Genomic DNA, 27,615 nt, shown 5'->3' with positions numbered 1-27,615 from the left:
TAAGAATAAAACACAAGAATTTTATTCTTTTACCTCTACACAGATAAGCATATGTGAGGCTAATTCTTGGGGAAGAACTTTATGGCGTGCAAAGAGTTACAAGAAGTTTCTCAATTTAGATAAGATGTTCATTGGTCAAGGAGTTGACAGCAAAGGTTGGTCTCGGTGTGGATACGCATAGCATTTTCGTACCATCGAAAGAGAAAGTGATTTTTACTAACATACATAGGTATTTAGATCCAATCTATATATTATTTATTTGAATAAAATTTAAGCACAAAATAGATCTTTATAATTACTTTCTTTTCTTCCGTTACATGTTATGAACACATGGTAATCCTTTAGTGGTATTAGAGCTTTGGTTTTTTGTGTTTAAATTTTATTCCTATTTTCTAAAAGTTTATAAATTAATAGGATTAATTCAAACTTTTTTTAGTATGTGATGCAGTTATTTCCTTTAAAATGGTTTTCTAATAAATTAATAGTTAATTTATTTTAATTATTTAATTGTGATTAAATTATTATTCTATTAAAATAATCGTTATATTTATAATCAAATATTTTTTTGTTATATTTATTTATTAAATTTTATCCTGATTTTGATCACAATAAAAGAAATAAGATACAAAATATTTTTTGTTTGTTTCTAATATATATAAATGTATATATAAAGGTCAAATTTGATTTGATAGTTTAAAAGACTAAATGTTAGTCTATTAAAAATCAAATTTTAATTTGATTAATGTGTTTTGAACACTATAATTTTAGAAATTAACTTTTCTAATGTTCTTGATTATAAAGAGCGCCCTGACAACTAGGAGTTTTATTTTCAAGATAATAATCAGTATATATATTTAATGTATTATGATTTAATTTTATATTTTTACCTAGACAATCTAGGAATATAAAATTTAATCCATGAGTACTGATAAAAAATTCTCTAACAATGGAGATAAATTCTAAGAGTTAAGAGATTGTCAAAAAAATAAATTTATCTCTTATTTATAAGGAGCAACCTGACAACTAGAAGATTTGTACTCAAAGATAGAATTTAGAATTTATTTATGCATATGATAATGTATAAGGAGAATTAATTTTATACTTGAACCTAGACAACCCAAGGGTATAAAATATAATTAAGTTAAATAATTGTCTGACAATCAGATAATTATTTGAGATTATAATTGTCTAGGATACAATTTAATCATGTTTATTTAGAATAGGTATGAGTAACAACTTGACAACCAAGATACTTATTCATTATTCTAAATAGTTTTGACAGAAATATAGATTTCTTAATTTATTTTCATATTTTAAATTTTTAAATATGTCCATTTTTTGTATAGCATACTTGAAAGTAATATATTGAATACACTTTGAGAATTGTATTTTCAAAAGGTTATCGTTGAGATGATAATCCTACTGAAATAATATCCTCCAATAAAATTAGTTATGGAACGATTAGAACTTGTGAAGTATTTGAAATATTGTTTTATTATAGTATAGGTTATTTTGACAACAATGAGTTCTAATTTCAAAGGCATATATCCACTATTTATTAATGAACATCTTGAGAAGATGTATGGTGCTCAAAGTAAGATAGTATGAAGATTAAAAAAATGTGTTTAAACTAGTGAAAGTATTGGACAATATACTTTACATTAAACAACTTTAGAAGTTGGAATGCCATTAAACAAATAGTTTAGCAAAATTTGTTCTTGTAAGTATTTTTCTGAGATTTATTTTGTTACAAATAGTTTATAATTGGCCTTAATATGATTAAGGTTAGTGATCTTTTTGAAAAAACTCAATATGAGTATTGAGGATGCGAATCAAAATTGCTTTTAAGGGTTGGTTTGACCAATAATAAAAATATTAAGTGTTGAGTTAAGAAATTAACAAAATTAATTAATGATGACAAACATTATTTTTGGCAAAATAAATAATTAGAGTTGTTAAAATTAATAAGTATACATTGCTAATTATTTATGTTATGTTGCAGGCCATAACTCAATTTTGGCAGCCCAAGTTGAATGAATAACAAAACAAAGCTAATGGGCTGAATGAAAAGTGTGATTAAAGACAAACCCAAGTCATTCATATCAAACAAGTTCCATAGAAGCACAGCAAGGCACCACGGGCCAAAAAGAGAAGAACCCGATCCAAGCTTGAAATTGTTTTCAATTTCCCACCATCTTGCTCCAACCAAAGCAACGTTCCTCACCTCTCTAATCAAGTCACATCAAGACTTCAGTAAAGTAAGAAAGAGAAAGAGAAGAAAAGCTTCCTCCATAAGCCAGTAACCAAAGAAGCAAGAAAGAGAAAATCTAAGCTTGAATCACAGAAGTTAAAGCAGAAAATCTAATTCAAATCAAGCTTAAGAAAGGTAATCCATCTCATCTTGCATGCATCATATCTTCATCCTTTCTTCCCTACTCTCTGTTCTATCCGAAAATGGCATTCAAAGAAAAAGTTGATCTCTGTTCTTCACTGCTACAAATCCACGGTCACAAGAGATTCTTGGGGACCAAGTTACATCTCTATGGTTCAGATTTGGTTGACCATTGGAAAACAATTTCGGTTACTCCTTCATGGCTTTCCGTCAAGTTGGAAAAGTCAGAAGGAAAGGTTCCAATTTGATGATTGAGAAGAAAAAGTGAACTTGTAGAATGGTGAAGCTCAAGGCTCAAGATGTTGACCTTGGAAGAAGAACCAAGGAACATGCAAGGAGATAAAAAGAAGCTGGTTGTTCATTCTGAAATAAGGAGAGATAACCAGTGAACTTGAGGTGTTTGTTCTGAGAAAGCTCTTTGAAGAAGTTCAACTAACTGGACAGTGTAACCTAATCAAAGGTGCATTCCGCCAGTATGAAGAACTGAATCAGAGGCTTGCAAATCTGGTTTTTCGCATAGCACAGAGGCTGTTGATGAAGTCAATCTCCTTCATGTTTTACTGATTGTGATGTGTTTTTCTAAGCTTATCTTTCTGTAATTTCTTGAGAGAAAAAGCATTGTGAGAAAGCTTGAGAAAAAGCCAAGAGTTGAAAAAGGCTGAGAGATACACTTTAGAGAAAAGTCTAGAGTTATTTTCAGATTTCTATAGGTTGATTAAGTGTCTTGCATCTTGTACCTGTTTGGTATCCCTTTCTTAGTTAGGATAGCACTAAGAGTGAATAGTTGAGTGTTAGCATAGCCAATGTCAAGTTAGGTTAGAACTTGAGTGTGAAATTGGTGTATGTAATACTGTTAACTATAGTGAAATTCTTCCATAGTTGTGGAGGAGACTGGATGTAGGTTGCATAGCACAAAGCAACCGAACCAGGATATATGCTGGTGTTAGCTTTTTCTTCTCTGTCATGTTCTGTTTTCTGATATCCATGAGACAAAAATAAATTGTCTCATAAATTTCCGCTGCAGAGTTCAAACAGAATCAGATTTGTAACTTTGTTTAAAAAAAAGGGGTCAAAACAACAACTTAAAAGGAAGGCATAGATTCAACCCCCCTTCTCTAAGCCTACCACAACCTTCATTAAGTATTTTTATTATAAGAGCTTGAAGTAAAATCTCCAATATATAATTGATATTCTATTGAATAGAGAATAATATTCTTTCAATGCACAAATACTAGTACTCTATGTACTCCATCATGTTTAAAGAAATATGGAATTTGATTTAGCTGAGGATCATTGTTTGTTAAATATTTAGACTACGTTTTAGAAATGTTGCTAAATTAACAAATTTCTCACCAAATCAATTTTTTTACCTATATGAGATATGGAGAGGGTATTAGCCGAAACTCTATAACATTAGAGTTTGGAAATATTTTATATGTGTTAAGATATGACATAACAATAGGATTGATATTATATTCAATAAATGAAATTTATTAGTTACCCTAAAAAATAATAAGTATTATTTCTATCACCCTTCTTAAGATAAAATATTTGTGATAAGAGGTTGAACTCTTTTTTTTAGAGAAAGAGATTCCCTCCCAAAGGAAGATAAGGTGAACAAATACAACTTGATAAAGTCATAGTGGGAGTGCAATTACTTTTATTATAATTGTTTACTACTCAATAGACGATATATTTTTCTCCTAAAAGTATAAAAGGTTTGATCGTCAAACTAATTTTTTAAAAGGTAGTCTATTCGTATAATGATACAATTCTATAAAGATAGATCTAATGTTTACTTATATTTTTTATAATCATGTTCAATAATGATTGTCCTTAAAATAAAACTATGCACTATTGTAGTGGAGATTTTATGTTTTGAGAAAACGGGATATTTATTATGCACTAGGTGTATTTTATAAAAAAATCAAGCACACGTGCTCAAGAGCTAAGGTGTTTAAGATCAAAAGAGTTTTGATAAATACAAATGTGCATTGAAAAAGTATACACATGATTGATTGGTTCTAGTGCAAGTGAGAGATTATTGAGATAATAGTATGCCCAAGATCCAATCTATCATGATTGGCTCTTGTGCAAGTGGGAGATTGTTGGGAATAAATAGTACGATCACAATCCAATCAATCATGTGTCAAATAATTTGTTATTGTTATTATATTAAAATGTTAATATAATAAGGTCATTGATTAAATTTAGAGATTTATCATTGTAATAATGATCATAATATTGAGAGATAAATCTTTTATATTTTAATCTAAATTGTTCTTGTTCATATGATTATTAAAAATGACATTATAATCTGAAAAGATATATATATATATATATATATATATATATATATATATATATATATATATATATATATATATAATGGTTTTCATCGGATGAAGATTAATAGATCTCATTTGTTAAATTATATATATAGATGGTGCATATATAAATATCACCATTGAATTGACTCACTTTGAGAATTCCTAATGGCTATAATTACTGCATATTTGTCAACAGCATATTCTCACGATGAACATAGTAATAGAGTTTCCTTTGACCTGCAACTGTCATAGTAATTAACAATATATTTATTATACTTTGATTCCGGACACCTAATATCCTAGGGTACTAGTTGAATGGATATTGTGTATGATTTAAATACTTGTAGAATTAATGATTAGTCAATAAGGAATCCGTCAACTATCGGTAAAGAGTTTGAGCTCTATGATTATAATGACTGAGATGAATAAAACCTTGGCCAAGGAGATTGAATGATTGAAGAAATGAGTTTCTTAGGTCATTCATAGTTCATTATAATAATGGTAACAAGTTAGAGTTTGACAATTAAACCATACTTTAAGGGTTAACCAAGAGTTGGAAAAATATATTACTTTATTCTTCTTAGATTCTTAGTAAAAATATATTACTTTATAATATCGAGTCGTTAAGGAGTGTTGGTAGACACTAACCTTGATTAATAAATTTAGTATGACTAATTTACTACCCGCTTAGTATTGAACTTATGGGGTCACACACTAACGAGTATTCTAACTTTGCTGTAGAATTATTAAATTATTATTTTGATCTGATCAAATAAATAATTATACAAAGAATATAATAATAATAAGTGTAGAATGTGTACAATGGACTATTGAGTTACAAAATGAACATCATTACATCATCCATAATAACCATCCGAGTATTAGGGATAATAAACATCTCAGGTCATGAAACTACTCATCCTAAAATTTTAAACTAATTGATTAGTAAATTTAGTATGACTAATTTACTACCCGCTTAGTATTGAACTTATGGGGTCACACACTAACGAGTATTCTAACTTTGCTGTAGAATTATTAAATTATTATTTTGATCTGATCAAATAAATAATTATACAAAGAATATAATAATAATAAGTGTAGAATGTGTACAATGGACTATTGAGTTACAAAATGAACATCATTACATCATCCATAATAACCATCCGAGTATTAGGGATAATAAACATCTCAGGTCATGAAACTACTCATCCTAAAATTTTAAACTAATTTTGGAGTTCACCAAGGATCGAACTCTTAATCTTTTGGATATAGAGTTCTAATACCATGTCATGATACCACTTATCCCAAAAGCTTCAGCTAAGGAAAAGGGTAACACTAATAGTTATATCTTTAATACTCTCTAAACCTCCGTTGTACACATTGTACAAATATTTCATTGGCTCCTTATACTTTCTCTTATTGAGAATGTTAAATGAGATTTGAGAATAATTAGTTATTCTATTTTTAAATTTGAATTCTAAATTTGGATGAGATTCTAACCGATTCTATTTGAAATTGAATTAAGATATAATTAATAAATTTGAAATATTCAAGTTTAAAATAATAATATACGATTTAAATTTGAATTGAGATTCAAATTTAAAGTCAGTAACAAGTCTCATAATATATATATATATATATATATATATATATATATATAACACAAGAATAAAACACAAGAATTTTATTCCTTTACCTCTATATACATAAGCATATATGAGCCTAATTTTTAGAGAAGAATTTTATGGCGTGCAAAAAGTTGCAAGAAAATTTTCAATTTAGATCAGATGTCTATTGGTCAAGGAGTTGACAACAAAGGTTTGTTTCGGTGTGAATACGCATAACACCTTCGTACCATCAAAAGAAAAAGTGATTTTTACTAACGTACACAGGTATTTAAATCTGATCTATATATTATTTATTTAAATAAAATTTAAACACAAAATAAATTTTTAAAATTACTTTTTTTTTCTTTTGTTGCATGTTATGAACATATAGTAATCTTTCAAAGCTGCTATCTAATAATATTAATAATAATAATGATAAATATCATCATGGATTTGGAACCACCCCATATGCTACATTCTAAAGGCTACTACTAGCATCTTAGTGTGGATTTAGAATCCGGCCATGTAAAAAGGGAAGGGAAGTGATATGCACCCCATTGTATTTATATAACTTAGATAAAGATTTACCAATCTAAGAACTTGTGAGTTTCAAGTAGTGATATTCAAAATTACCATAGGGATCGGATCCTGAAATCAACTGAATGAATACATCCCACACACCCCGGTCACTATCTATTTCTATTTTCTACCTTTAAAATTGAACATAAAATTATAATACAATAAACCTATAAACGTTCTTTTTCTTTACTGCCTTAACTTGTTGTATCTCAGTCTTCAAACAATTTCCCATTTCAGCAATAATCATGTTGCATCTCAGCCTTCAAACAAACAGCTTCTTTTTTCAGCAATAATCGTTTAGATATTTCTAACTGAACAACCTCTGTTGTCGTTATTTTTGTTTTTGTAAGTATAAATAACGTAATCTATTAGCCCAGAATTCTATAAAAAAGAAAAAGGTATATCAATATATCATGTTAACCTTGCAAATGGCAACTGTACTTGTAGTCTTGTACAAACTTCCATGCCACCATTTGCTTTCTTCTTCAAATGATTGAACAACAGAGTTAAATAAAAAAATTCTATTTTGTTAGAAATCAAAATTTAACTACATAGCAAAAAAAAAAAAAAAAAAAACTGTAATACAGGGGAATGGATTCTCGACAGGGTAGTGGTGGTGGATGGTGGTGGTTGACGATCTGCAGCAAACCCTAGAGTTTTTTTTATTTTTTATTTTTTTTTCAAATATTACATAAATAAATAAATATTAAAACAACCAATAATTTGATATACGAAATTAGGGCAAAATTGGGCGTAATCGAATCAATTTATATGAAGATTCAGCCACCACCTATCATGAGAAAAAAATAAAAAATAAAAAACAAAACAAAACTTCTTCGTGTCCATCGACCAACATATTGGTGGGTGGGTGGGGAAGCTCATGTTTTCCGCGGACCAATAACCGTTACCAACGATTTATTCAATTCACATATATTAACCAAATTATTATTCCATTACAAAAATGAATTCAACCCAAAAAAGAAATTTAAAAACTAACAACAAAATTATTTTCCTCGGAACCTGCCGGTGCTCCTTATGCACTGTTTCACGTCGTCCTCCTTTATCTGAAAAAAAGAAAAAGAAAAGAAAACCAACTCATTAGTAATTTTCCGTAGCTCTAATTGTTGTGCGAAGTAGAAGGATTCAACATAACAGAACCAATAGTTTACCAGAAAGGCCAAAAAAAAAACAGAGAATCTTATATTCGTCGCCGGAAAATACAAAACTTGCTATAGATATATCAAAATCATATATAAACACACACACACATTCATAAATGTAATCGTTAAATTGTTATTATTAGGGTTCCGAATTTCTCGGAAATCTTTCATTCATTTTTTCCCCCTTGTGCCTGTACGTAACACTATGAAGCACATTACTGCATTCAGCAGAGGATCTGGCTCATCACGTCTTCACTATTATTCACATTTTCACTACTCCGAATCTATTGCGAGAAGAAAGAAAATTACGATGACGAATTTGGCAACACGTGACGCCCAAGTTTCGCTACTCCATCACTTAATGCAAATTCACATTCACATCTCCCGTAAATTACAACATTGACGCACTCCAACTTAACGCCCAAACTATTTTCTCTCTCTATATCTTTCTTCTCCTTCTACCTTCTCTCTTCCAAAATATATAAAATAAAATAAAATAAAATCGTTTAGAAAATTTCATCAAAAGCAATTCACATTACAATTTGTTTTCTCGGATTTACGTAACACAATATTATTTTATATATTAAATATTAAATTATTTGTTATATATATATTTTTTCTCTCTTCTGAGTTTGTCTTCGAGTTTGGCCGAAAACAGATCCCTCTTTTTTCATTGTCAGAGTTGCTGGTTCGTTCGATCTCGTGGATCAAAATCCCGCGACATTCTCGTAACTCAGTTTCTCTTTCTCCGCGAAACCAGTTCTTTCTTCTCTGTAACTCTTTCTCAATCAACATTTCAACACATCCTTCGTTTTCCGATTTTCCTTTATTGCTCTGTTTTATCGGAATTCACAAATTCCAGATTAGGGTTTATATTTCCTCCCAAGGGAGCCAAATCCTCGGGTTTTAGAGAAACTGTAGAATTCTCTCGAATCGGAGCTTCGGGGTTTAATTTACTCAATGCAGCTGCGGTGATTGTTCGTTAAACCGTTAAATATTTTCTTTAAACAATGATAATCAAGCGGAACCTGAAATTCCAAATGCCGAGTCTGAAACGGAAGAGACTCGGTGACTCGGCGGGTGAAGGGGACGAATCAGCCGCGTCCACTCGTAAGAAGAAGAAGAAAACTACCAACGGGTATTATCCAATTAACATCCTTTGTGGCTTCGCCGCCGGCGTAATTCCCGCGAGTTTTCGCGGGTTACTCGGCGCTGCAGCTGCTGTGTTACCACCGGAGAAGACGTTTTCTAATATGTGCACCACGGAGATATCTTATTCTCGGGGCAAAGTGGAGGTAAATTCGAATTCGAATTCGAATGATTTGAATGAAATTGAAGAAGAGGAAGTTGCAGTGGCGGTTAGAGGGAAGAAGGATAGTAATGTGTCTCGGCCGCCGCTTGTGCGGACTTCGCGGGGGCGAGTTCAGGTGCTGCCTTCGCGCTTCAACGATTCGGTTATGGATGATTGGAGGAAGGATGGTACGAGTGAATTTGAGAGTGTGGAAGAGGCACCAAAGGCTTCTTGCAAGAGAAGAAATGGGGAAAGGAATGGGCAGAAGAGTAAGAGCTATGCCACATTGTGTTTGAACTCGAATTCGCGCGGCTCGATGGCATTGAGGAAGCGTGAGGTGTATCTTGAGGATGTTGGATTTGTGGAGGTGGAGGAAGTTGACATAACAAGGAATGAGGGAGTTCTGAAGGTGGAAGAGGAAGAAGAAGAAGAGGAAGAAGAAGAGAAGAAGAAGAGGAAGAATAAGGAAGAAGGGTTGTATGGACCAGAAGATTTTTATGCAGGTGATATCGTGTGGGCAAAAGCGAGAAAGAAGGAACCGTTTTGGCCTGCCATTGTCATTGATCCTACCACTCAGGCACCTGACCTTGTCTTGAGGACATGCATAGCTGATACGGCTTGTGTCATGTTTCTTGGATACTCGGGGAAAGAAAATGAAAGGGTATTGACCATCTTTAAAAAAATGAAATAATTTTTTAGCAACTTCTATTTGTTGATGTAATGGCCATTTATTGTGTTTTGATGATGATATTTAAGCAGGATTATGCATGGGTGAAGTATGGGATGATATTTCCATTTATGGATTATGTAGACAGGTGAGCAGTTTGTTTAGTTGTCTGCTTACTCACATTTGTTTTCTAGAACTAAAATTTTGATTCTTTGATTTTTTTTTTCTTGCTTCAAGAATTTGTGCTTACTGGCTTAGTATTATACTTGTTCTAGGTTTCAGGGGCAGTCTGAGTTGAGTTACTGTAATCCATCTGAATTTCAAACTGCAATAGAGGAGGCATTTTTGGCGGATCAGGGATTTACAGAGAAGTTGATAGCAGATATTAATTCATCAGCTATCAACACTACCTACAGTGATTCGGGTGTAAAGAGATTGAAGGAGGTTACTCATGCAAACCAGCATGCTGAGCAACGCTTTCTAAATCTGGTAAGTCATCAGCAGCACGGAATATTTATTCATTTGGTGTATCCAGAAGGCCTTTTACCAGCTCATGCATTAAGTTTTGAGGATTTTAAGGATGGATGAGAAATTGTGAATTCAATTCAAATTTGTAACTGAGTTTACTGTGCCACTGCTTGGTTCTTTCTGAGTAAAAGGCCCAAATAGTCAAATACTGGCTTGTAGATTTGGCATATACCAATTCCTTCAGATTGCTTATGCCCTTGTCAGTCCCTTTTTCTTATATGTTACTGTAGAATCAGGAGTTGGAAAGTTTACTGACATCTGATCATGTTTAAGTAAAGGTTTATTGATTTCAATTCCTTATGTAGGATTTAATCAATAAGAAAATAGACACACGGCCTTGTGAAGCATGTGGAGTGAACCTTCCTTTCAAAATGTCGAAAAAAACAAAGAACTCAACTCCTATTCGCCAACTCCTATGCAAAACATGTGTTGGGGTATGTATAACTTGCCTTTTTCTTCTAGCCATTTAGTTTGAGTCTGTACAGAAACATTATAATTTAACTATTTTTTATTATTGAAATTCCATCTTTTATAATGTTTGAAATATATTTCTCTTGGACAGTTAACAAAATCTAAGCATTATTGTGGCATATGCAAGAAAATTTGGAATCATTCAGACAGTGGAAGCTGGGTGAGATAGTTGAATTCTGTTAGCTATTTAAGGCACTTTGGTGTCTTCAATGCAATACCTGTTTTTTTGGGTACTAATTTCTTTCCACCTTTTAGGTACGTTGTGATGGATGTAAAGTGTGGGTGCATGCAGAATGTGACAAAATTTCCGGCAACCTTTTCAAGGTTTATCTGCTACTCTTGATATCTGAGTATTTATCTTCTCAGCATCTGAAGCTCATAAAGAGACAATTTGTTTTATTCTGATCAATATATTCTGTTTTGTGAAGAATCTTGGAGGCACTGATTATTTCTGCCCTAGTTGCAAAGTGAAGTTTAATTTTGAGTTATCTGATTCCGAAAAATCACAGCCAAAAGTCAAGTAAGTGTATACAGTTCTTACTTTTTTACCCATTTTTTCTTAATATTCCTTGGAAGTATCTGCCCTGTTTGGAGTGGTGTTCATCTACTGATTTATTATATATATATTTTAGCTCTTTTAGAAAATATGTCATTTTACAATTATTATTTGGATTTCTGACTATGGTGGAAGCTTATGTTCTAGATGGAGCAAAAACAATGGGCAGCTAGTGCTTCCAAAAAGGGTCAATGTTCTATGCAATGGTGTGGAAGGAATCTATCATCCAAGCCTTCACTTGTAAGTATTTTTTTACAGAATTCATTTCCTATTCTATTTTAGGTTTATCACTATCATCATCACTTTTGATTCTATGGTTATTTATTACTTTTTGGTGGTAGATCTTATGTTCCTTAACAGTTAAATGGTTGTGTGTCCTCTGTTGCTTCAGATGAATGATTCTAGTTTTAGCAATTTGTAAGTTAACCAAATTTGCGCCAATACTTGTCCCCGGCAATGTTGAGGAAACTTTAGTTTAGTCTTAGTTCTTCCTTGTGTAAACACCCAAACTAGTTCCGTATTGCAAAAGAACTTCTTACTTCTTAGATAAGCTCTACTGTCATAAGAAAATTGTTTAAAGTAGAAAATGATAGCTTCTGGATAGTTACTTCAAAAAGAATGTGGTTATAAAAAGAGTTCCCTTTTTTTGGTTTTTTTTTTGGAGGGGGGGGGGGGGGGGGGGGCTAACATAGCTACATGTTGTTTTAGGGTATCAACCTATTACTAAGGCCTTATTCTGATAGCTCAATTTGTTAGTCATGAAATATTAAGGTGAAAATAATGTAGGGGCATAAATAAGCTAAAACTAAGCTCACCTAAACAGCGCACTATTTCCAGGTTTCTCTAAAATATAATTTTCTTATATCCTAATTTATTATGATTTGGCATTTATATGAAATCCAGATTCATGATTGCAATAAATCATATAAGATGGTTATCTGGTATCCAATTATATTTCACATTTGAAATTAATTGATGCTAATCATAAATTGGACGATGTTGTCTGACTTCTGAAGGATTCATTTCTTCCTTTTGGCTATGATAGGAAGAATTGTTTGTTAATGGTTTGTTTTTCATGTTCTCTTACAGAGTTGTTTGCAAGTGTGGTTTTTGTGAGACAGAAAAGCAATCGCTTAACGAATGGGAACGCCACACAGGTTCCAAATTGAGAAATTGGAGAACAAGTGTTCGGGTGAAAGGCTCCATGCTATCACTGGAACAATGGGTTTGTACAAATCTGTATTGTTTGATTTTGGTGCATAATGTCCCCATATACTTTTTTTTTTATCTGAAAATGTGATACTAATTGGTTCCTGTAGTATAGTTGACTGTTAAGAGTCTAATCATTCTCTTTCTGGAGTCGTAATTTGGTCAATGAACTCATAGTCTGGCTATATATTATTGTCATGTTATAGTTTACAAATACTATTATTAATTTAAGTTTTCTGCATCTTGTGATTTAGGTCTAAAATTTAATAATACAACTATTCACCAATATCAATATTTTATTTGAATTATGAAGTCTTCAGTGAATGCCAATAATGCTGACCTCTTGAGAAGCTCTGCAAACTTATAATATTAGTCTCTTTACGATTTAGCATATGGCACGCCTAGAGGAAGAAAGATTCAGGTTGCAGATTAGATTTATGGGGCCAAAATTTTAACTTAAGACATGACTTAATTTGTAACTAATAAAACCCATTTTAATTTCTCAGATGCTGCAATTGGCTGAGTTTCATTCTAATGCCGTAGTTTCTATCAAACCCAAAAAACCTTCCTTAAAAGAAAGGAAGCAGAAGTTGCTTACATTTTTGCAAGGTACATTAATCATAGTTCTTTGTTGTACAAATTCATAATATCATGATTTTCCTAGAAGAATTCCTGAGAGTGATAATGTTGCTGAAGACTGTTTTCTATGACAGAGAAGTATGAACCGGTTTGTGCTAAGTGGACTACAGAACGATGTGCTGTTTGCAGATGGGTTGAAGATTGGGACTACAACAAAATTATCATTTGCAACAGGTAAAACAGCATCTTCAATTTAATATCTGTTTGTATATGTTTTTTTAAATAGTCAAACCATCAAGATACAAGGATCAGAAGAAGCTGCTGTGTGGTGTAAACATTTTGTAGCTGATAAATGTAGTGAGATCATAGATGTTCTAGAAAAATAAATCATGAGTAGTTATATCTGTAACTTTAAATATTTTAATATAAGAAACCTTGATGTGTCTCTTTATGGTTTTAGCTTTTGGGAGAATTGGTACTTGATATAGTATCAAACTTGCTACATCCTTACAGTTGATTCCGTCATCATCACTATCTATTGAATTGCATTGCAATGCATTACATTTTACAGATGTCAAATAGCTGTTCATCAAGAATGCTACGGTGCAAGAAATGTTAGAGACTTCACATCATGGGTGTGTAAAGCTTGTGAAACACCTGAAATTAAACGGGAGTGTTGTCTTTGTCCCGTAAAAGGTGGGTATTTCTCGATGTTTAAAATGCATTATACACACAGTTCTTCCTTGTGAATTATATTTTCTGGATTTCCCATTTGCCGACTTGATTCTTTCAACCTTGTAAATTCATATAAATGTGTTATTCTTCCTCCTCTCTTTTATGTATTGCTATAAAATTATATTATAGTATCTTGAAGCTTTGGTAAAGTTGTTTTATCCTCACTATGTTAATGTGTTATTGTTCCTTAGGTGGTGCTCTAAAGCCAACAGATATTGACACATTATGGGTTCATGTCACTTGTGCTTGGTTTCGGCCTGAAGTGGCTTTTGCTAGTGATGAGAAGATGGAGCCTGCTTTGGGTATTCTTAGTATTCCGTCAAGTTCTTTTGTTAAGGTGAGATATCAATACCCAGTTTGTTTAGAAAACGTAATTGTAAAATGATATAGACTACAGGTTTCCTAAATGGTTTTCATTTGACGTCTCTTGTTCCTTCTTTATGCCTATGTTAATCTAAATTGTGTTTGTTGAATTTCAGATTTGTGTTATTTGTAAGCAAATTCATGGTTCATGCACACAATGTTGCAAGTGTTCTACTTATTTCCATGCCATGTGTGCATCAAGGGCTGGCTACCGAATGGAGGTCGGATCAACTCCGGTTTTTATTTTTTATTTATTATTTCGGGCTTCCATTTGCGAATTGTTGTTAACCTCTTACAATTTGGATTTCAGTTCAGTTATGCATCATGACTAATGTTTAGTTGACATGTTGCATTTTCTTATAGATAATTTAGAGACTTTTTTTTTCTCTAAATTTTCCTGCTTAAATGCAGTTGCACATTTCGGAGAAAAATGGTAAACAGACAACAAAAATGGTTTCCTATTGTGCTTATCACAGGTATAGAATCTTCAATTACAACAAAAGAGACAATACTTTCTTCTTTGTCCCTTTATACGGTTGCTTTTTCAGAGTTTGCTTTTGCCACATTTTTTTTACTCTTCTTTGAATTCCTCAAGTATGAATTTAAGATTCATTTGAATCTTACTGTCAGCTTTTTGTTTTAATATTACTTGCAGGGCTCCCAATCCAGACACTGTTTTGATTATGCAAACCCCCCTTGGGGTCATTTCAACTAAAAGTCTTCTACAAACTAAGAAAAAAACGGGTTCCAGGCTAATTTCCTCTAGAAGAACAAAGGTAGAAGAAACCCCTCAAGCAGATGATACTGAACATGAGCCATTCTCTGCCGCTAGATGTCGAATCTTTCAAAGAACAAACTACACCAAAAAGGTAAGATGCAGAGATTTATTTTCATTTGCAAAATCTGTAACATAATGCTTTGTCAATGTAACATTTACTCTTGATACTTCTTTACATTTTCGGTGCAATTCATACTTCAAGTTAAATTGTTTTTTCGATCATAAATTAATGGAATTTACCAGTGAAATACCATGGTTTATGAACTTTTCTTTGAATTGTTCACTTCTCTGTACACTATCTTCATCTCTCTAGTATGTCCATGGCACTGTTATCTCTCCTCATAAACTATGCCCCTTCACTCATTTTTGGGATTTCCACTTGCTAGAAATCAGCAGCTGATGCCGTTCCTCATCATGTGAGGGGTCCCTACCATCATCCTTTAGATGCAATACAGAGTTTGAATGCTCCCAAAGTAAATACTCTTTCTTCTCCTATATTTTCTCAAGAAATGAAAGATTCACGTTTTTTTTTTCTTTTTCCTTTTTTTTTCCTGGGTACATAAAGGATTCATCTTTTGCTTTCTTTCTTATCTCTTTCCCTCAAGCAGGTGGTACAGGAGCCTCAGGCATTTTCTTCTTTCAGAGAGCGGCTTTACCACTTACAGGTAAAATAATCTCTTAAGTGTTTTATTGGCCCTTGTACTCAATTTCTGATTATGTTGTGGGTACAACTTGCATGATTCCAGAGAACCGAAAATGAAAGGGTTTGCTTTGGTAGATCAGGCATTCATGGATGGGGACTTTTTGCACGTAGAAATATTCAAGAAGGAGAAATGGTATTGTCATGCTCAAATATGAAAAGATTCTGAAGTCCCATTGATGCATTATGTATTTTAAATTTCACAGTAAATCGGAACACAACCCTTGATAATTAGCATGATTTATTTCAAAACAGGTTCTTGAATATCGTGGTGAACAAGTGAGACGTAGCGTTGCGGATCTCAGGGAGGCACGCTATAGATTAGAAGGGAAAGACTGCTATGTGAGTTAATCCTTTGTGTTTGTGGCCTCTAGATTCATATTTCTTGTTCTTGTTCATTGTTCATGTTCTGTAATACTAAATTGGGTTGTTTTCTCTCTCTTGGCAGCTATTTAAGATAAGTGAAGAAGTGGTAGTAGATGCCACTGATAAAGGAAATATAGCAAGGCTAATTAACCATTCTGTAAGTCAACCTAACTTAGAACAACATCAAACTAGTCAACCTATTTTGTTGAAACTTGTGATTGTGAAATCATTTAATGTGTATGAATATGAAATCCTTGAAGCTGAATATGTACCTGTTGGAGAGGCCAATCATGGCTGATATTTATTGGTTTTGTATATTATTGTTCCCCCTGTACCCTTACCATTGATTATTAATACTCCCATCTTTACCGGATCTTCGTTCATGTAACACAGTGTATGCCAAATTGCTATGCAAGGATCATGAGTGTAGGTGATGATGAGAGCCGGATCGCACTCATTGCCAAGACTGATGTAACGGCTGGCGATGAGCTAACGTATCTCTCTCTCTCTAAGATCTTTTCATGTTTGCATGTTTTCATGCTTGTGCTGCCATGTTCATGCAATGTGCTTGTGCTTGTGTTGCAACTTCAGCATACATTTTGTTTGTTCAAATTAACTTAATCTTGAATGTATCTGACAGGTATGACTACTTGTTTGATCCTGATGAGCCAGATGAATTTAAAGTCCCTTGTTTATGCAAAGCTCCGAACTGCCGCAAGTTCATGAATTAGGACTATAATATACACAGATCAGGATGACATTATTGTTTCTCCACAAGGAGCCTAACCCATCCCCTTCATTAGTGGGAACCTCATAGTTAACCTAAGCTGTAATTTTAATCAAACCATAGGTACAGGAAAGGAAACAGAAAAGTGAAAAAAAATTTCTTTTAATTTTTCCCCAATTTCTTAGTGTTTGGTTTTCTTGGAATTATGGCGCTGAATAAAAGCCGTAGTGGCTTTAGGCTCTTGGCGATTTGTAAATGGGACTCATAATATTGCTTCGTTTTATAAAAGCTAGTGCAAGCCTCAGTATATTTCGTATGTATCTTCTCTTACCAATCAAATTGCAAGGAAAAGCTTCGATTATATCGTTAGAAGAAAATTGTTAGACCGTTTACGCGAAAAATAAAACTAAAAAAAAATCTTGAATTGTTGGATACTTCTTATTAGAATTAAGCTTACAGCTCCCTAATTTTGGTTGCTTGCTAAACAAGTCAATGAGTGTGTTAAGCAAGTTAGCGAAGTTAGATTATTATTTGTTTGTGTTCATAAGTGAGGTGAGAATAACCATTCAAGAAATTTCATGCTGTGAACCCATTCAAGCTCACTGAATGCAACTTTTTCTATTTAATCTGCAAGTTTTTTTTCTTTTTGTTATTTTAATTATTCATTTTCATTGTCAAAACCTTAACTAAATTATATGCCTCTATTTGATATATAATTATTAAGTAGTGTTTCAAGACTTACCCAAAATCAATGTCATTTGGGTCTGAACGTAAGATTTTTTTATGGAATATTCTGATGTCTTTTCTAACGAGGTGAAATCGTGAGTTCTCCGGCGAGGTTGATGGGTAGTATATGCAAAGGACTCCGATATTTAAGTTACTAAAAGTTTGAGACAAATTTTTATGAGTTAGAGTTCGAAAAATACCTCAATGTGTTAGAATATTTATAGAAGTACCTGATGAGCTAGTCAACACTTCTGAAGCTGTTCCATCTTTGATAGTGGGTGGTTTCTCCTTTTTGTTTAGAAAAATTGTTGTGATTTCCTTTTTAAATTAGTAATAGAGATTATAGAAATTAATTGAAATTCATCTTATTCGAATAAGTTATGTGGTGTAGACCTAAACTCTTATTTTATAAATTATAGATTAGGTTTTAGTCATTTTAAATTTGAACTCTTATCATGAATCAGAATATAAACAAATAACTAGTTAGATATCCACATATCTCTAATCAATATATTTAATTCTCAATATTTTGTGAACTCAACTAAAACAATACAAAATTTTTATACGCATTTCATTTTGTTTCTGTAAATTTTATTTTAGGTTGTATTCATTTTGACAAATTCAATTAAAATTTGTTTAATATATAGTAATTTGCTGCGTGTTTATCTTTTTCCATAAATGTATTTAAAATAGTATTAATTAAATAGATACACAAAATTATTAGAAATATATTTTAGTATTTTATAATATATGTTTTTTCAATTAAGAATACAAGATGTCTCTTTGATCATTTTGGTGTTTATTTGTGAATGCATGTATTGTAGATTTGAGTATGAAATTATTTTTATCAAAATAATTATATTGAATGAGGGTGACTGATAAATAATATATTTAATTAAAATTTAAATAAAAAATTTTCAAATTTCTTAATTTAAACAAAACATTGTAGAAATTAAATTTCCTTTGTGCTTTCCACTTCTTTCCTTTGCCAAACGAGGCCTTAGGATGTTCAACGCTTTCGTGTTGAACACACATTTGCAGAGCTTTGGAGTACGGTGAGTCAGTTGAGGTGGATTTCAGGAAAAAGAGAAGCCAAAAAATTGCGATAAATTTTCCTTCAGAATTTGTCACTCCTCCAACACCAACGCATTGATGCCATTTCCGGTAACTACCTTTTCCAATCTCCACTTTCATAGAATGACCAAATTAAACTCTTCTATATACTCGAATTTTGCATTGATGCCATTTCCGGTAACTACTGATTTTGCAAGATTTGTTGCGAGTTTTTTCTCAAACTCTTACTTTCAGGGACAAGTAAATACAGGTAGAAACTTAGTTGTTTTCATGTAAAATTAATAGTTAACAATTATTAGATGATAATTTAATCAAATATGTCAAATCTTCTAAGGATTTTCAACTATTAACTTCGCTTATGTGAGTCTTCACCTAAACAAAATCCTAACTGAAAAGCGTAAGCTTCTATAATAATAATAATAATAATAATAATAACGTGTTTCATTCATTTTCTCTTTTTGTTTTGATGTTGGTTAACTAGTATAAAACTTTAATAGTAGCTTGTTTCATCATTGTTGCTGAGCTTTTTGTTTATAGGTTTCGAGTTTGGTATCAAGAAAATGGTACTGGAGTCTGGTATAAATTTTTATCTGTAATGGAGAAAAACCTTGTGGATGTGTTATGGTGGGTCATTATCTAGTCTCTTAACCTGGGGTTGGGTGTTCGAATCTCATCTTCGGCATTGAAAGGGATTAGTCTATCCAGCAATGGATACCCTTTGAAAACCAAAATAATTGTAATGTGGAAGTTCGAATCTCATCTTCGGCATTGAAGGGGATTAGTCTATCCAGCAATGGATACCCTTTGAAAACCAAAATAATTGTAATGTGGAAGTTTAATTAGGCTTCTGGTAAGAGTTAGTAGGATCTTTTTCTTGTGTTGAGACTTGAGACATTGTAGCTTAGTTTTATTTTCTGGGCATTAATCCCAAAGTTTGAGTGAAAGACAGAAAACCATTTTAAGTCACTCATTTGTCTCTACTCAACCACTTCAGCTTTTAATAGAAGTGATCCATGAAATCATTCTATTAAAGTATTTACTTTTCATCACCAAGTGGTTTAGATTATGGTACCTATGCTGCCGCATTTCAGCAAAGGTAGGTGAGTTTGTGTATTGGTCACATTTAGAGTTCAATGGTAGTGCATGAGGTCGCTTGTTAAGGGAAAGATGTTCGAAATGTGTTAAAAGTTTTCTTGTTGAAAATGTTGGCAGATAACATCTTAAAATGTGATTTTTCAGGTGTTTTTGGATGCATGGAATGCTCAAGAAGTCAACAGTGACAAAACAACTTATTTTCTAGTGTCAAAACTAAAGGTGTGACTAAATCATTATATTGAGTTATATCCAGATAGACATTACCAGAAGGTTGAGATTTCCCATTCCAAAATCACCTTGTGGGTAAGGCTATTCCTTGGTGATGCCTCCGATACTTGTTCTTTTGTTTGATATTTGGATGGAAAGATTAGACACAATACAAATTTAGTACAATTCTTCTAAGCCATATGCTGAAGCGTCAGTTGCTGCATGCTTCTTCTGAAGCCTTAAAACGTTGGTTATATGATAGGATAAAATTGAAGTGTTGCGTTGTATCTGGTTTAATTTGTTCTATATATCCCTATAACCACAAAGTTGCTTCATTTCTACACTAGGTTATATTGAGTTTTTTTCCCCCTCCTGGTTTCTGTAGTGTGAATAGTGAGCAAGAAATTCTCGTGTAAAAAATGTGGAAGTCTTTAGTTGGAGATGATGAAGAGCAAGGGGAGAGCTTGTTGGGTGAGGCTTCAGGTGGCCTCTGCTCCCTCTCTCCAACACAGGTACTTCCAAAACTCTTCAAACAAGCCTTGCTGGCTAAACTTATTTTGATCTTTTGGCTCTAAACATTTTTTCTGTTTTTGTGTCTTGACGAAGCAGAGAATTTACGGATTTGCAGCTTGTTTGATTGCTGGTCTTGCTTGCATGTTACTGGTAAGACCATAAGAGAAACTGTGCTACTTTTATATTTGTTATGCTTCTGCGGTATTTATGTGTTTTATTTGCCTTGTTTGTATATTTCTATTTCACCAAGTATAAATTTACTTTAAGAGAAAGTATATAAATAACGTTTGTCCAATTTAGGACATTAGAAACAAAACAGTTAAAGTGCAAAGCTTTTTCAAACTATTGGAAGCACAACGGCTTTTGATATTATATTTTGTTATTTTGTTGCTATTCTAGTTATTTTCGTGGTATTTTTCGTTTATCAGAAAGCATCTGTATCTGAGAATAAGGATCTCTTGACCACCCTCAACGAATGTTTTTCTTGTTTTTGTGTTACTCTAACCCAGGACTCTATAGCAATGAATACCAATTAATTGATCTTAGAAACATCACGAACCAGAGCCAAGGATCAATGGTGTATTTATTTTTCATTGAAGCTTGTGCATAACTTAATGTAAAAATAGTGATATTTTTTAAGTGATAAATTTTCTATTCCCGTGTGATCAATGGTTTTTAGCTTTCTTTTCTTCAATTTCTGTACAATACGAACCGCAAGTCAAATGTTGAGAACTGAACACATGATATTTCATTTTTTATTTATTTATTTTTTCTATTTTGCAGTCAATGATTGTTTTTGCCAAACCCATCAAATTTGCATTATTATTCACCTTTGGAAACGTATTAGCAGTGGGAAGGTAGATTCGATTGGTCCTCGAACTTCTGGTTGTATTAGAGTTAATTTTTTCCCCTAGACTGGATTCAATTCAATGCACCTTCCAACTTTTGTGTTGTATATCTGGCAGCACAGCCTTTCTTCTTGGACCTGCACAACAACTCGGAATGATGTTTGATACTGCTCGTGTTTTTGCAACAGCCATATACATCGGATGTGTGGTTATAGCACTCATATGTGCGCTCTTGGTAAGTCATACACCATTGATAATACAGAGTCATTTCTCTAATATGCTGATAATTCTGCAAGCCTTAATTTTCTTGAGTATTGAACAATAGAAATGGGTAAAAGGAAGAGATTTAATGACTAATTCTTTGTATACTCGCTTAGTCTTACCCCGTCATTACTTAGGATTGAATGTGACCCATTTTAAGTCTGGACCATACTCCATCCTATGGGGACAAGGTAATATTTCTCATGTTGAATAATCATCAGCAACCTTTTTGCTGTTGTCTATTTGCCCAATTTGATAGTGGAGTCTGATCAATTCGTATTGTTTTTCATAACAATTGATATCCTTCTTTCTTTTTGTAGATTCATGACAAGTTGTTGACTATAATTGCTATCATAATTGAGATTGGTGCTCTTATTTGGTAAGTTTACCTTGGACAATAAGGGTCTATTTGGGTTTTGTTTCTATATTCTGTTTTTATTTTAGTGCCTGAGTTTTATAATTTTATGAATGATATAATGAAGGGTAAAGTATACTTTTTGTCTCTAACGTTTGCAATATTTTTCAAAAATATCCTGAACCCTTTTTATTTATTCAATTTTGTCCCTAATATTTTTAATGTGTCAAAACTACCCTTGAAAGTTTTTAATTTTGTCCCTAAAGTTTTACATGGAAATAATGTTCAGGAGTAATTTTGACACAAATCGAAAACGTTAAGGACAAAATTGAATAAAACTAAACGTTAAGGGTATTTTTGAAAAAAAAATACAAACGTTAGGGACAAAAAACATACTTTACCCTATAATGAAAAAGAAAATTAAAATAAACAGGATTTTATTGTTTTTGTTTCTTCGTTCGCAAATCCTAAAACTTTGAAAATACTGAAAACGCAAAACAAAAACCAAATAGACCTAGAGATAAAGTTGTGTCTTGAAAACTATTTCACAGATGAAGCATTTTAAGAGGAACTTTAATTAAAGCATGGTCATGTTTTACTTACGTTTAAGATCATTAATTATTCCAAGTTATCACAGGTACAGCTTAAGCTACATACCTTTTGCTCGTAGAATGGTTTCTGAGTTGATGATTCGATTATGCGACACAGAACTTTGAAAAAAGAAAGAAAAGAAAAATGCAACTGATGCTGATGCTGTGGATTTGGTTGTTTGTTCTAATATATAGATTAATTTGTAATTCAATTAAAATTATTGATTGATTGTGAGCTTCATAAGTTTCTTATAACATAGTTTCATTAGTTTGTGCTTATGAAACGTCATTTTGAGCAATGACGAGAGTTGCAATTATTTTCCCCAAATCATCTACATTCACTAGAAACAATATAAGAATGTGATGTAAATCAAATTTTATTTTATTTTTTTGCAAGGTAAGTCTGAAACAAACCACTTGCAGGGTTTAATTCCAGAAAGTGAACTCTGGACAGTAAGTCTCTAATCGTAACCAATTAAACACCCAATGGGAGCCTCCATTGGCATTAGGACAGAAAGTGGTTAGTATAAACTTTAATTATACAAGTACCTGGAGAATTGGTTTTGTGAAAGCCTTCTTTTTTTAAATAGATTGCAAATTAGATATTTGGTACTCCCTTTTGTTTCTATGTACCTGTTCAAATATTCAAAAACCAAATTATCAAATTTACCAATTGCAATATATTAACCATTTCTATAAACGCTTGATGATCTAGTCCAGTATGAATTCCATCTTTTGAATGAAATTGATACCACTCCTTTAAACATAAACAAGAAAATTACTCATCATGCCATTAGTTGTTTTTCTCATTCTTTATTGAAAATGCGGGTGAAATTTATAATCCATTATCATCCCCCAAATAACATAATTAGGGAGATCCAATATTTTGGTTATATGATGAGGAATTGAGGGTGATGTTACATGAATCCAATTTTGGTGCACTTGATCTTCGCAATGTTCGTTTCATTAGAAGATAACTTGAATTTGCCAACATAAAAGTCGGGTGAAAATGTGTGGATCTCCACAGCATAATTCTATAAGAAAATCCTAACTTCTGAGAATACATGGTTAAGTATGTTTGTAGGCTCTAATACTATAGAAAAGATAACAATTCAATAATTCACTGCCAAAGATAAACAAATTCCTAAAACGGCAATTCTCACGTCAACCCTAGTAGAACAGCATTCTTCCTCTACCAAACTCTTCAGTACACTCAGCAAAATCATATCTTTCATTATGTATGGTATATAGAAAATATGCACCCTGACAAACATCAAGAACAGCATATTGCAAGATCCATTCCTCCTTAGTCTTCAAACTTTATTTTCTTCGGTGCGGGATGGATGTTACCAACCTGGAACAACAATAATATATATCATGAGTGAAATTCCAGACGCAAAACTTCCTATGACTGAAAAAAGAAAGTATCTAAGCAACACAGATTAATGGAGGTAAGCAGGTAAAAAGCTCACAATCGCAGGGCACTCGTAATCAATGCCAGCAGCCTCCAACCTTTTTCGTCGTTTATTGTCACGCTTCACAATCTTTTCTACCAACTTATTGTACTCTTCCAATGTTCTTTCCTAAATAAAATGTTGCCAAAGAACATTATACACTTGCTATAATACTGAGAATCACATTGAAAACTCTCAGAAACATATACTTTTCCTCAATTAGTTACCTTGTCATGTCGCCCTCGTTCAAGTTGTACTGAATCGATTGGTTTGTGCTTGTAATTGAAACCTCTCCATCTACAAATTAAAATCCCCACGTCTTCAAATTATCTTCTTGGTATTCAAAATAAGAAACCTTTTTTTTCTTTCAAAATTTAGTTATTTTTTTTATTTTATTTTGCACTTATGCTAATACATATTGATATTACTGAATTAGTTCAATCAAATATGACCAAGTATGCCATTTTATTAGCATTGGTAAGAAAGGAGGCAAATATGCATGTGTTTAGCTCTGTTTCTAGCTAAAACCTTGTATTCAGAGGCCTTTCACTTTTTTCTTCTATTTATTGTCATTTTTGGAGTAAGACCTTGGAAGAAGATAGAGCAATAAATATCTCACAAGGGTTTCTAGCCAATTTTCTTTACATTTCAACGTGAATTGAAGTGGAAGAGAAAGAATAACTTACAATCGTGGATGAACTTCCTCAGGGGGTATCAAGTGGACTTGGAGAAGGTGTTCGAAAAGCAGATAATTGTGCATAGTTTCGGCTACAACTTTAGCTACCTACATATCAAGGCGATATTACCACAGAAATAGAAATCTATGACATGTTGAAAAACTAAAGTCAGAACACGGATCACATGAAAGATCTACTACCTCAGGAGACTGAAATTCGATGAACCCAAAATGCCTTGATTTTCCTGTCTAAATATAAGAAATAGATATGGTTAGTTTCAATCAACAATAATTAAAAATAAAATTATCAAAATATTTTCAATGCTGAGCAACTCATACACGCACTAGCTATGAGATCATTCTAAAAAATTAACAAATAAAAAAATAAGAACTATAATAACAATTTAAGACTAACACCATAGATGGACTAATACAAGTGTGAACAAACACAAACACATGAAAACAAGTTTAGGGAATCATACTTTCTTATTTCTTGCAATTCTCAATCTCTTGACCGTTCCAAATTGTCCAAAAAAACCTACAATTAATTAAGCTTCATTACACACACATATCTAGGCTGGAAAAAATTTATATAACATGGAAAAGGAAAATGATGAAACAAGAGTTGCACCTTGCATCTCCTCCTCATAAAACCCATGCGGAATGCGGCCGATATACAACACCGTTGCGGCACTCTCCAAAGGCTTCTGTTCAGGGAGCTTGCGAGCAGGACCACCTTCCAAGGGCTAGCAAAAATAAAATAAAACAAAATAACCAAAAAAGAACAAAATTAGAAGCAATGTCAACATTCATTCACATTCATTCATACCAAATAATCAGGAGCCTCTGATTTGTTGATGGAAGAAGATGATGGCTTGGTAGAAGTAGCCTTCTTCAAAATCTTCTTCATAGCTTTCTTTGCCTTGGCCCCCATCTCTCTTACCGAATCCTAAGAGCGAGAAAATTTTTGACACTTTCAGACACTGTTAATAGAAAAAAAATACCGGCAAATTTTAAATAGTAACAAGTTTGCTACTTGTTGAACAGTTTTAGCCCTCCGGTTTCTTTTTTTTTTAAGAAAGAAATTTACTAAATCCATTAAATATTGAAAAAATCATATAATTTCACAAAGATTTCAATAAAGAAATCTGACTTAGTTAAACCCTAAACCAGTAAAGCTCAAAGCAAAAAAAAAATCTGCATCATTTTTTAACAAAAATCTGACTTAGTTTTTAAACCCTAAGCCAGTAAAGCTCATTGATTTGAAAATCTAATTAATCATTAAAGGCTAATATTTCAAAATGGGGTAAAGAAAACAACTGCAAGTAGTGTTGTAGGTTTTGAGATGCTAGAAAGTATTGCAGATAATTGGAAAAAAATCAATCACTAACATAAACATAACACTATTGACAGGGAAATAATTACTGGTGTAAGTCTTCAAAAAAATGGGTGACTAAAATGAGTGCAGAACCAAAAAATCCAAAGAACATCATAACTACCAATTTATATTGCAGTAAGTCCAAACACAAAAAGAACAAACCAAGATATATATATAAAAAAAAAACCATAATCGAGTAGAAACTAAAGGCTTCAATTGATGTTAGTCAATATGAGGTGCATTGGAAATTTGCTTATAGTAAAAAAATGAAACAGTTTCGAGAGAAATTCCAGACCTAAGAAAAGACTAACAGCCAGAACAAAATTCAAACACTAACAGAAACAGAACACATATGAAAAGGTGATAATGACTTATATAGGTCTCAAAAGAAACGAGGAACATAATGGAATTAAGATTACACCACAACATATGAACATAAAATATTGCAGAAAGTCTATATAGAAACCAAACAATAAAATATTAAAAACATAATTGGGAACAAACTAATGACTTAAATTGAAAATAGTCAAGAATAGGTACATGGCCAACTTGCTTATACTAAAAAAATACAATCACTAACAGAAACGGAACACGAATGAGACCTTTGGACGAGTGAGGGACGGCGGCGAAGGGACGAAGCAGAGGAATGGGGGAACGCGAGAGCGGCGGGTTAGAAGCTAGGAACGCAGCCACAGAGGAATGGAGGGAGAGGTGCGACGGCGTCGGAGAAGAGAGCGAGAGTGCTCGCAGGTGTGGAGGCTGCTATTGTGTGTGTTAGGGCATTTAGCGCCACCGAGTAGGGTTTCTTGCAAATCGGGTCGGGTTACGGGTCTGGGTATGTTTTTTTTTTTTTTTCCCCAAACAAACAGTGGTGTTAGGCCCTCCGGGCTTTTAGCGCCACCGAGTAGGTTTTATTGTAAGGCTTGGTTTGGTATATTAAAAAAATGGGTAAAAAACATAAACAAGCCAAAGGGAGAACAATTTTATACAAATAAGCCAAAGCAAAATCTGATTCATCAATCAACCAAAGCATATTTCTATGTAGTTCGAACCAAGCTGGTTCAAACTCAGTTTTCACGTAATTCGAACCAAATAAGTTCGAATTACATATTGTAACCAAAACCACATAATTCGAACCAATTAGGTTCGAATTATAGCTTCATAATTCGAACCAATTAGGTTCGAATTACATTGAAGAAATAGTCACTAAGTAATTCGAACTAGGATGGTTCAAATTACTCAGAAGTCATTCCAGACAGTAATTTAAGTTACGAACATAATTTCTGCATCATGTCTTAATAAAACTCGTACAGTTACTTATTCCGGTGTGCATTAGACATACATTTCGTTTAAAATTGCGTAGACAAAACATATTCATTAACTAAAATCCCATTCAAAGT

At 32.6% G+C, this 27,615-nt stretch overlaps 3 protein-coding genes across 6 annotated transcripts; 2 read left to right on the top strand and 1 right to left on the bottom strand.

Moving 5' to 3' along the window:
• The first annotated feature begins 8,170 nt into the window (after window positions 1-8,170).
• Window positions 8,171-17,354, top strand: LOC112697414 (histone-lysine N-methyltransferase ATX5). The gene is made up of 23 exons (XM_025750580.3): window positions 8,171-10,020; window positions 10,119-10,174; window positions 10,302-10,515; window positions 10,860-10,988; window positions 11,117-11,185; window positions 11,281-11,349; window positions 11,454-11,545; window positions 11,729-11,821; window positions 12,671-12,806; window positions 13,297-13,399; window positions 13,504-13,603; window positions 13,941-14,065; window positions 14,296-14,441; window positions 14,584-14,688; window positions 14,879-14,943; window positions 15,123-15,336; window positions 15,632-15,718; window positions 15,854-15,910; window positions 15,992-16,081; window positions 16,201-16,287; window positions 16,394-16,468; window positions 16,705-16,805; window positions 16,952-17,354. The coding sequence occupies exons 1-23, from the start codon at window positions 9,079-9,081 to the stop codon at window positions 17,040-17,042; spliced, it is 3,246 nt and encodes a 1,081-aa protein (XP_025606365.1). The 5' UTR covers window positions 8,171-9,078; the 3' UTR covers window positions 17,043-17,354.
• A 1,204-nt stretch (window positions 17,355-18,558) lies between these two features.
• On the top strand, window positions 18,559-23,123 carry LOC112697413 (uncharacterized). 4 transcript variants are annotated; one of them, XM_025750579.3, is made up of 9 exons: window positions 18,730-18,928; window positions 19,036-19,088; window positions 20,078-20,152; window positions 20,526-20,652; window positions 20,750-20,803; window positions 21,437-21,510; window positions 21,619-21,736; window positions 22,083-22,141; window positions 22,755-23,123. In XM_025750579.3, the coding sequence occupies exons 4-9, from the start codon at window positions 20,560-20,562 to the stop codon at window positions 22,831-22,833; spliced, it is 477 nt and encodes a 158-aa protein (XP_025606364.1). In that variant the 5' UTR covers window positions 18,730-18,928; window positions 19,036-19,088; window positions 20,078-20,152; window positions 20,526-20,559; the 3' UTR covers window positions 22,834-23,123. The 4 variants fall into 4 exon arrangements, with proteins under 4 accessions (XP_025606361.1, XP_025606363.1, XP_025606364.1 ...); XM_025750577.3 differs by having other exon boundaries at window positions 18,752-18,928; window positions 20,078-20,236; XM_025750576.3 differs by lacking the exon at window positions 19,036-19,088 and having other exon boundaries at window positions 18,559-18,928; window positions 20,078-20,236.
• Window positions 23,124-23,655: 532 nt separating this feature from the next.
• LOC112697412 (uncharacterized RNA-binding protein C1827.05c) lies at window positions 23,656-27,074 on the bottom strand. Its single transcript, XM_025750575.2, has 9 exons — window positions 26,818-27,074; window positions 25,667-25,786; window positions 25,469-25,583; window positions 25,320-25,375; window positions 25,039-25,086; window positions 24,848-24,945; window positions 24,389-24,458; window positions 24,180-24,290; window positions 23,656-24,061 (listed from the first exon to the last, which is right to left on the bottom strand). Exons 2-9 carry the CDS (start codon window positions 25,769-25,771, stop codon window positions 24,014-24,016), a joined length of 651 nt encoding a protein of 216 aa, XP_025606360.1. The 5' UTR covers window positions 25,772-25,786; window positions 26,818-27,074; the 3' UTR covers window positions 23,656-24,013.
• Between the last annotated feature and the right edge of the window lie 541 nt (window positions 27,075-27,615).

This window comes from Arachis hypogaea, chromosome 6, assembly GCF_003086295.3.
Source record: "Arachis hypogaea cultivar Tifrunner chromosome 6, arahy.Tifrunner.gnm2.J5K5, whole genome shotgun sequence".
In the NCBI taxonomy this organism is placed as follows: Eukaryota; Viridiplantae; Streptophyta; class Magnoliopsida; order Fabales; family Fabaceae; genus Arachis; species Arachis hypogaea.
Note: the sequence above shows the minus strand (reverse complement) of the source record. Positions and strands in the feature narration are given on the sequence as shown.

Excerpts from the sequence above, each read along its gene's own strand:
- LOC112697413 (XM_025750576.3), top strand. The coding sequence starts at position 20,560 with ATGTGGAAGTCTTTAGTTGGAGATGATGAAGAGCAAGGGGAGAGCTTG. Across the intron at positions 20,804-21,436 it reads GTCTTGCTTGCATGTTACTG|TCAATGATTGTTTTTGCCAA; the intron begins GTAAGACCATAA and ends TCTATTTTGCAG. Across the intron at positions 22,142-22,754 it reads GAGATTGGTGCTCTTATTTG|GTACAGCTTAAGCTACATAC; the intron begins GTAAGTTTACCT and ends AAGTTATCACAG.
- LOC112697412 (XM_025750575.2), bottom strand. The coding sequence starts at position 25,771 with ATGGGGGCCAAGGCAAAGAAAGCTATGAAGAAGATTTTGAAGAAGGCT. Across the intron at positions 25,376-25,468 it reads TTATGAGGAGGAGATGCAAG|GTTTTTTTGGACAATTTGGA; the intron begins GTGCAACTCTTG and ends AATTAATTGTAG. Across the intron at positions 25,087-25,319 it reads GAATTGCAAGAAATAAGAAA|ACAGGAAAATCAAGGCATTT; the intron begins GTATGATTCCCT and ends TCTTATATTTAG.
- LOC112697414 (XM_025750580.3), top strand. The coding sequence starts at position 9,079 with ATGATAATCAAGCGGAACCTGAAATTCCAAATGCCGAGTCTGAAACGG. Across the intron at positions 14,442-14,583 it reads CGTCAAGTTCTTTTGTTAAG|ATTTGTGTTATTTGTAAGCA; the intron begins GTGAGATATCAA and ends GTTGAATTTCAG. Across the intron at positions 16,469-16,704 it reads CAAGGCTAATTAACCATTCT|TGTATGCCAAATTGCTATGC; the intron begins GTAAGTCAACCT and ends CATGTAACACAG.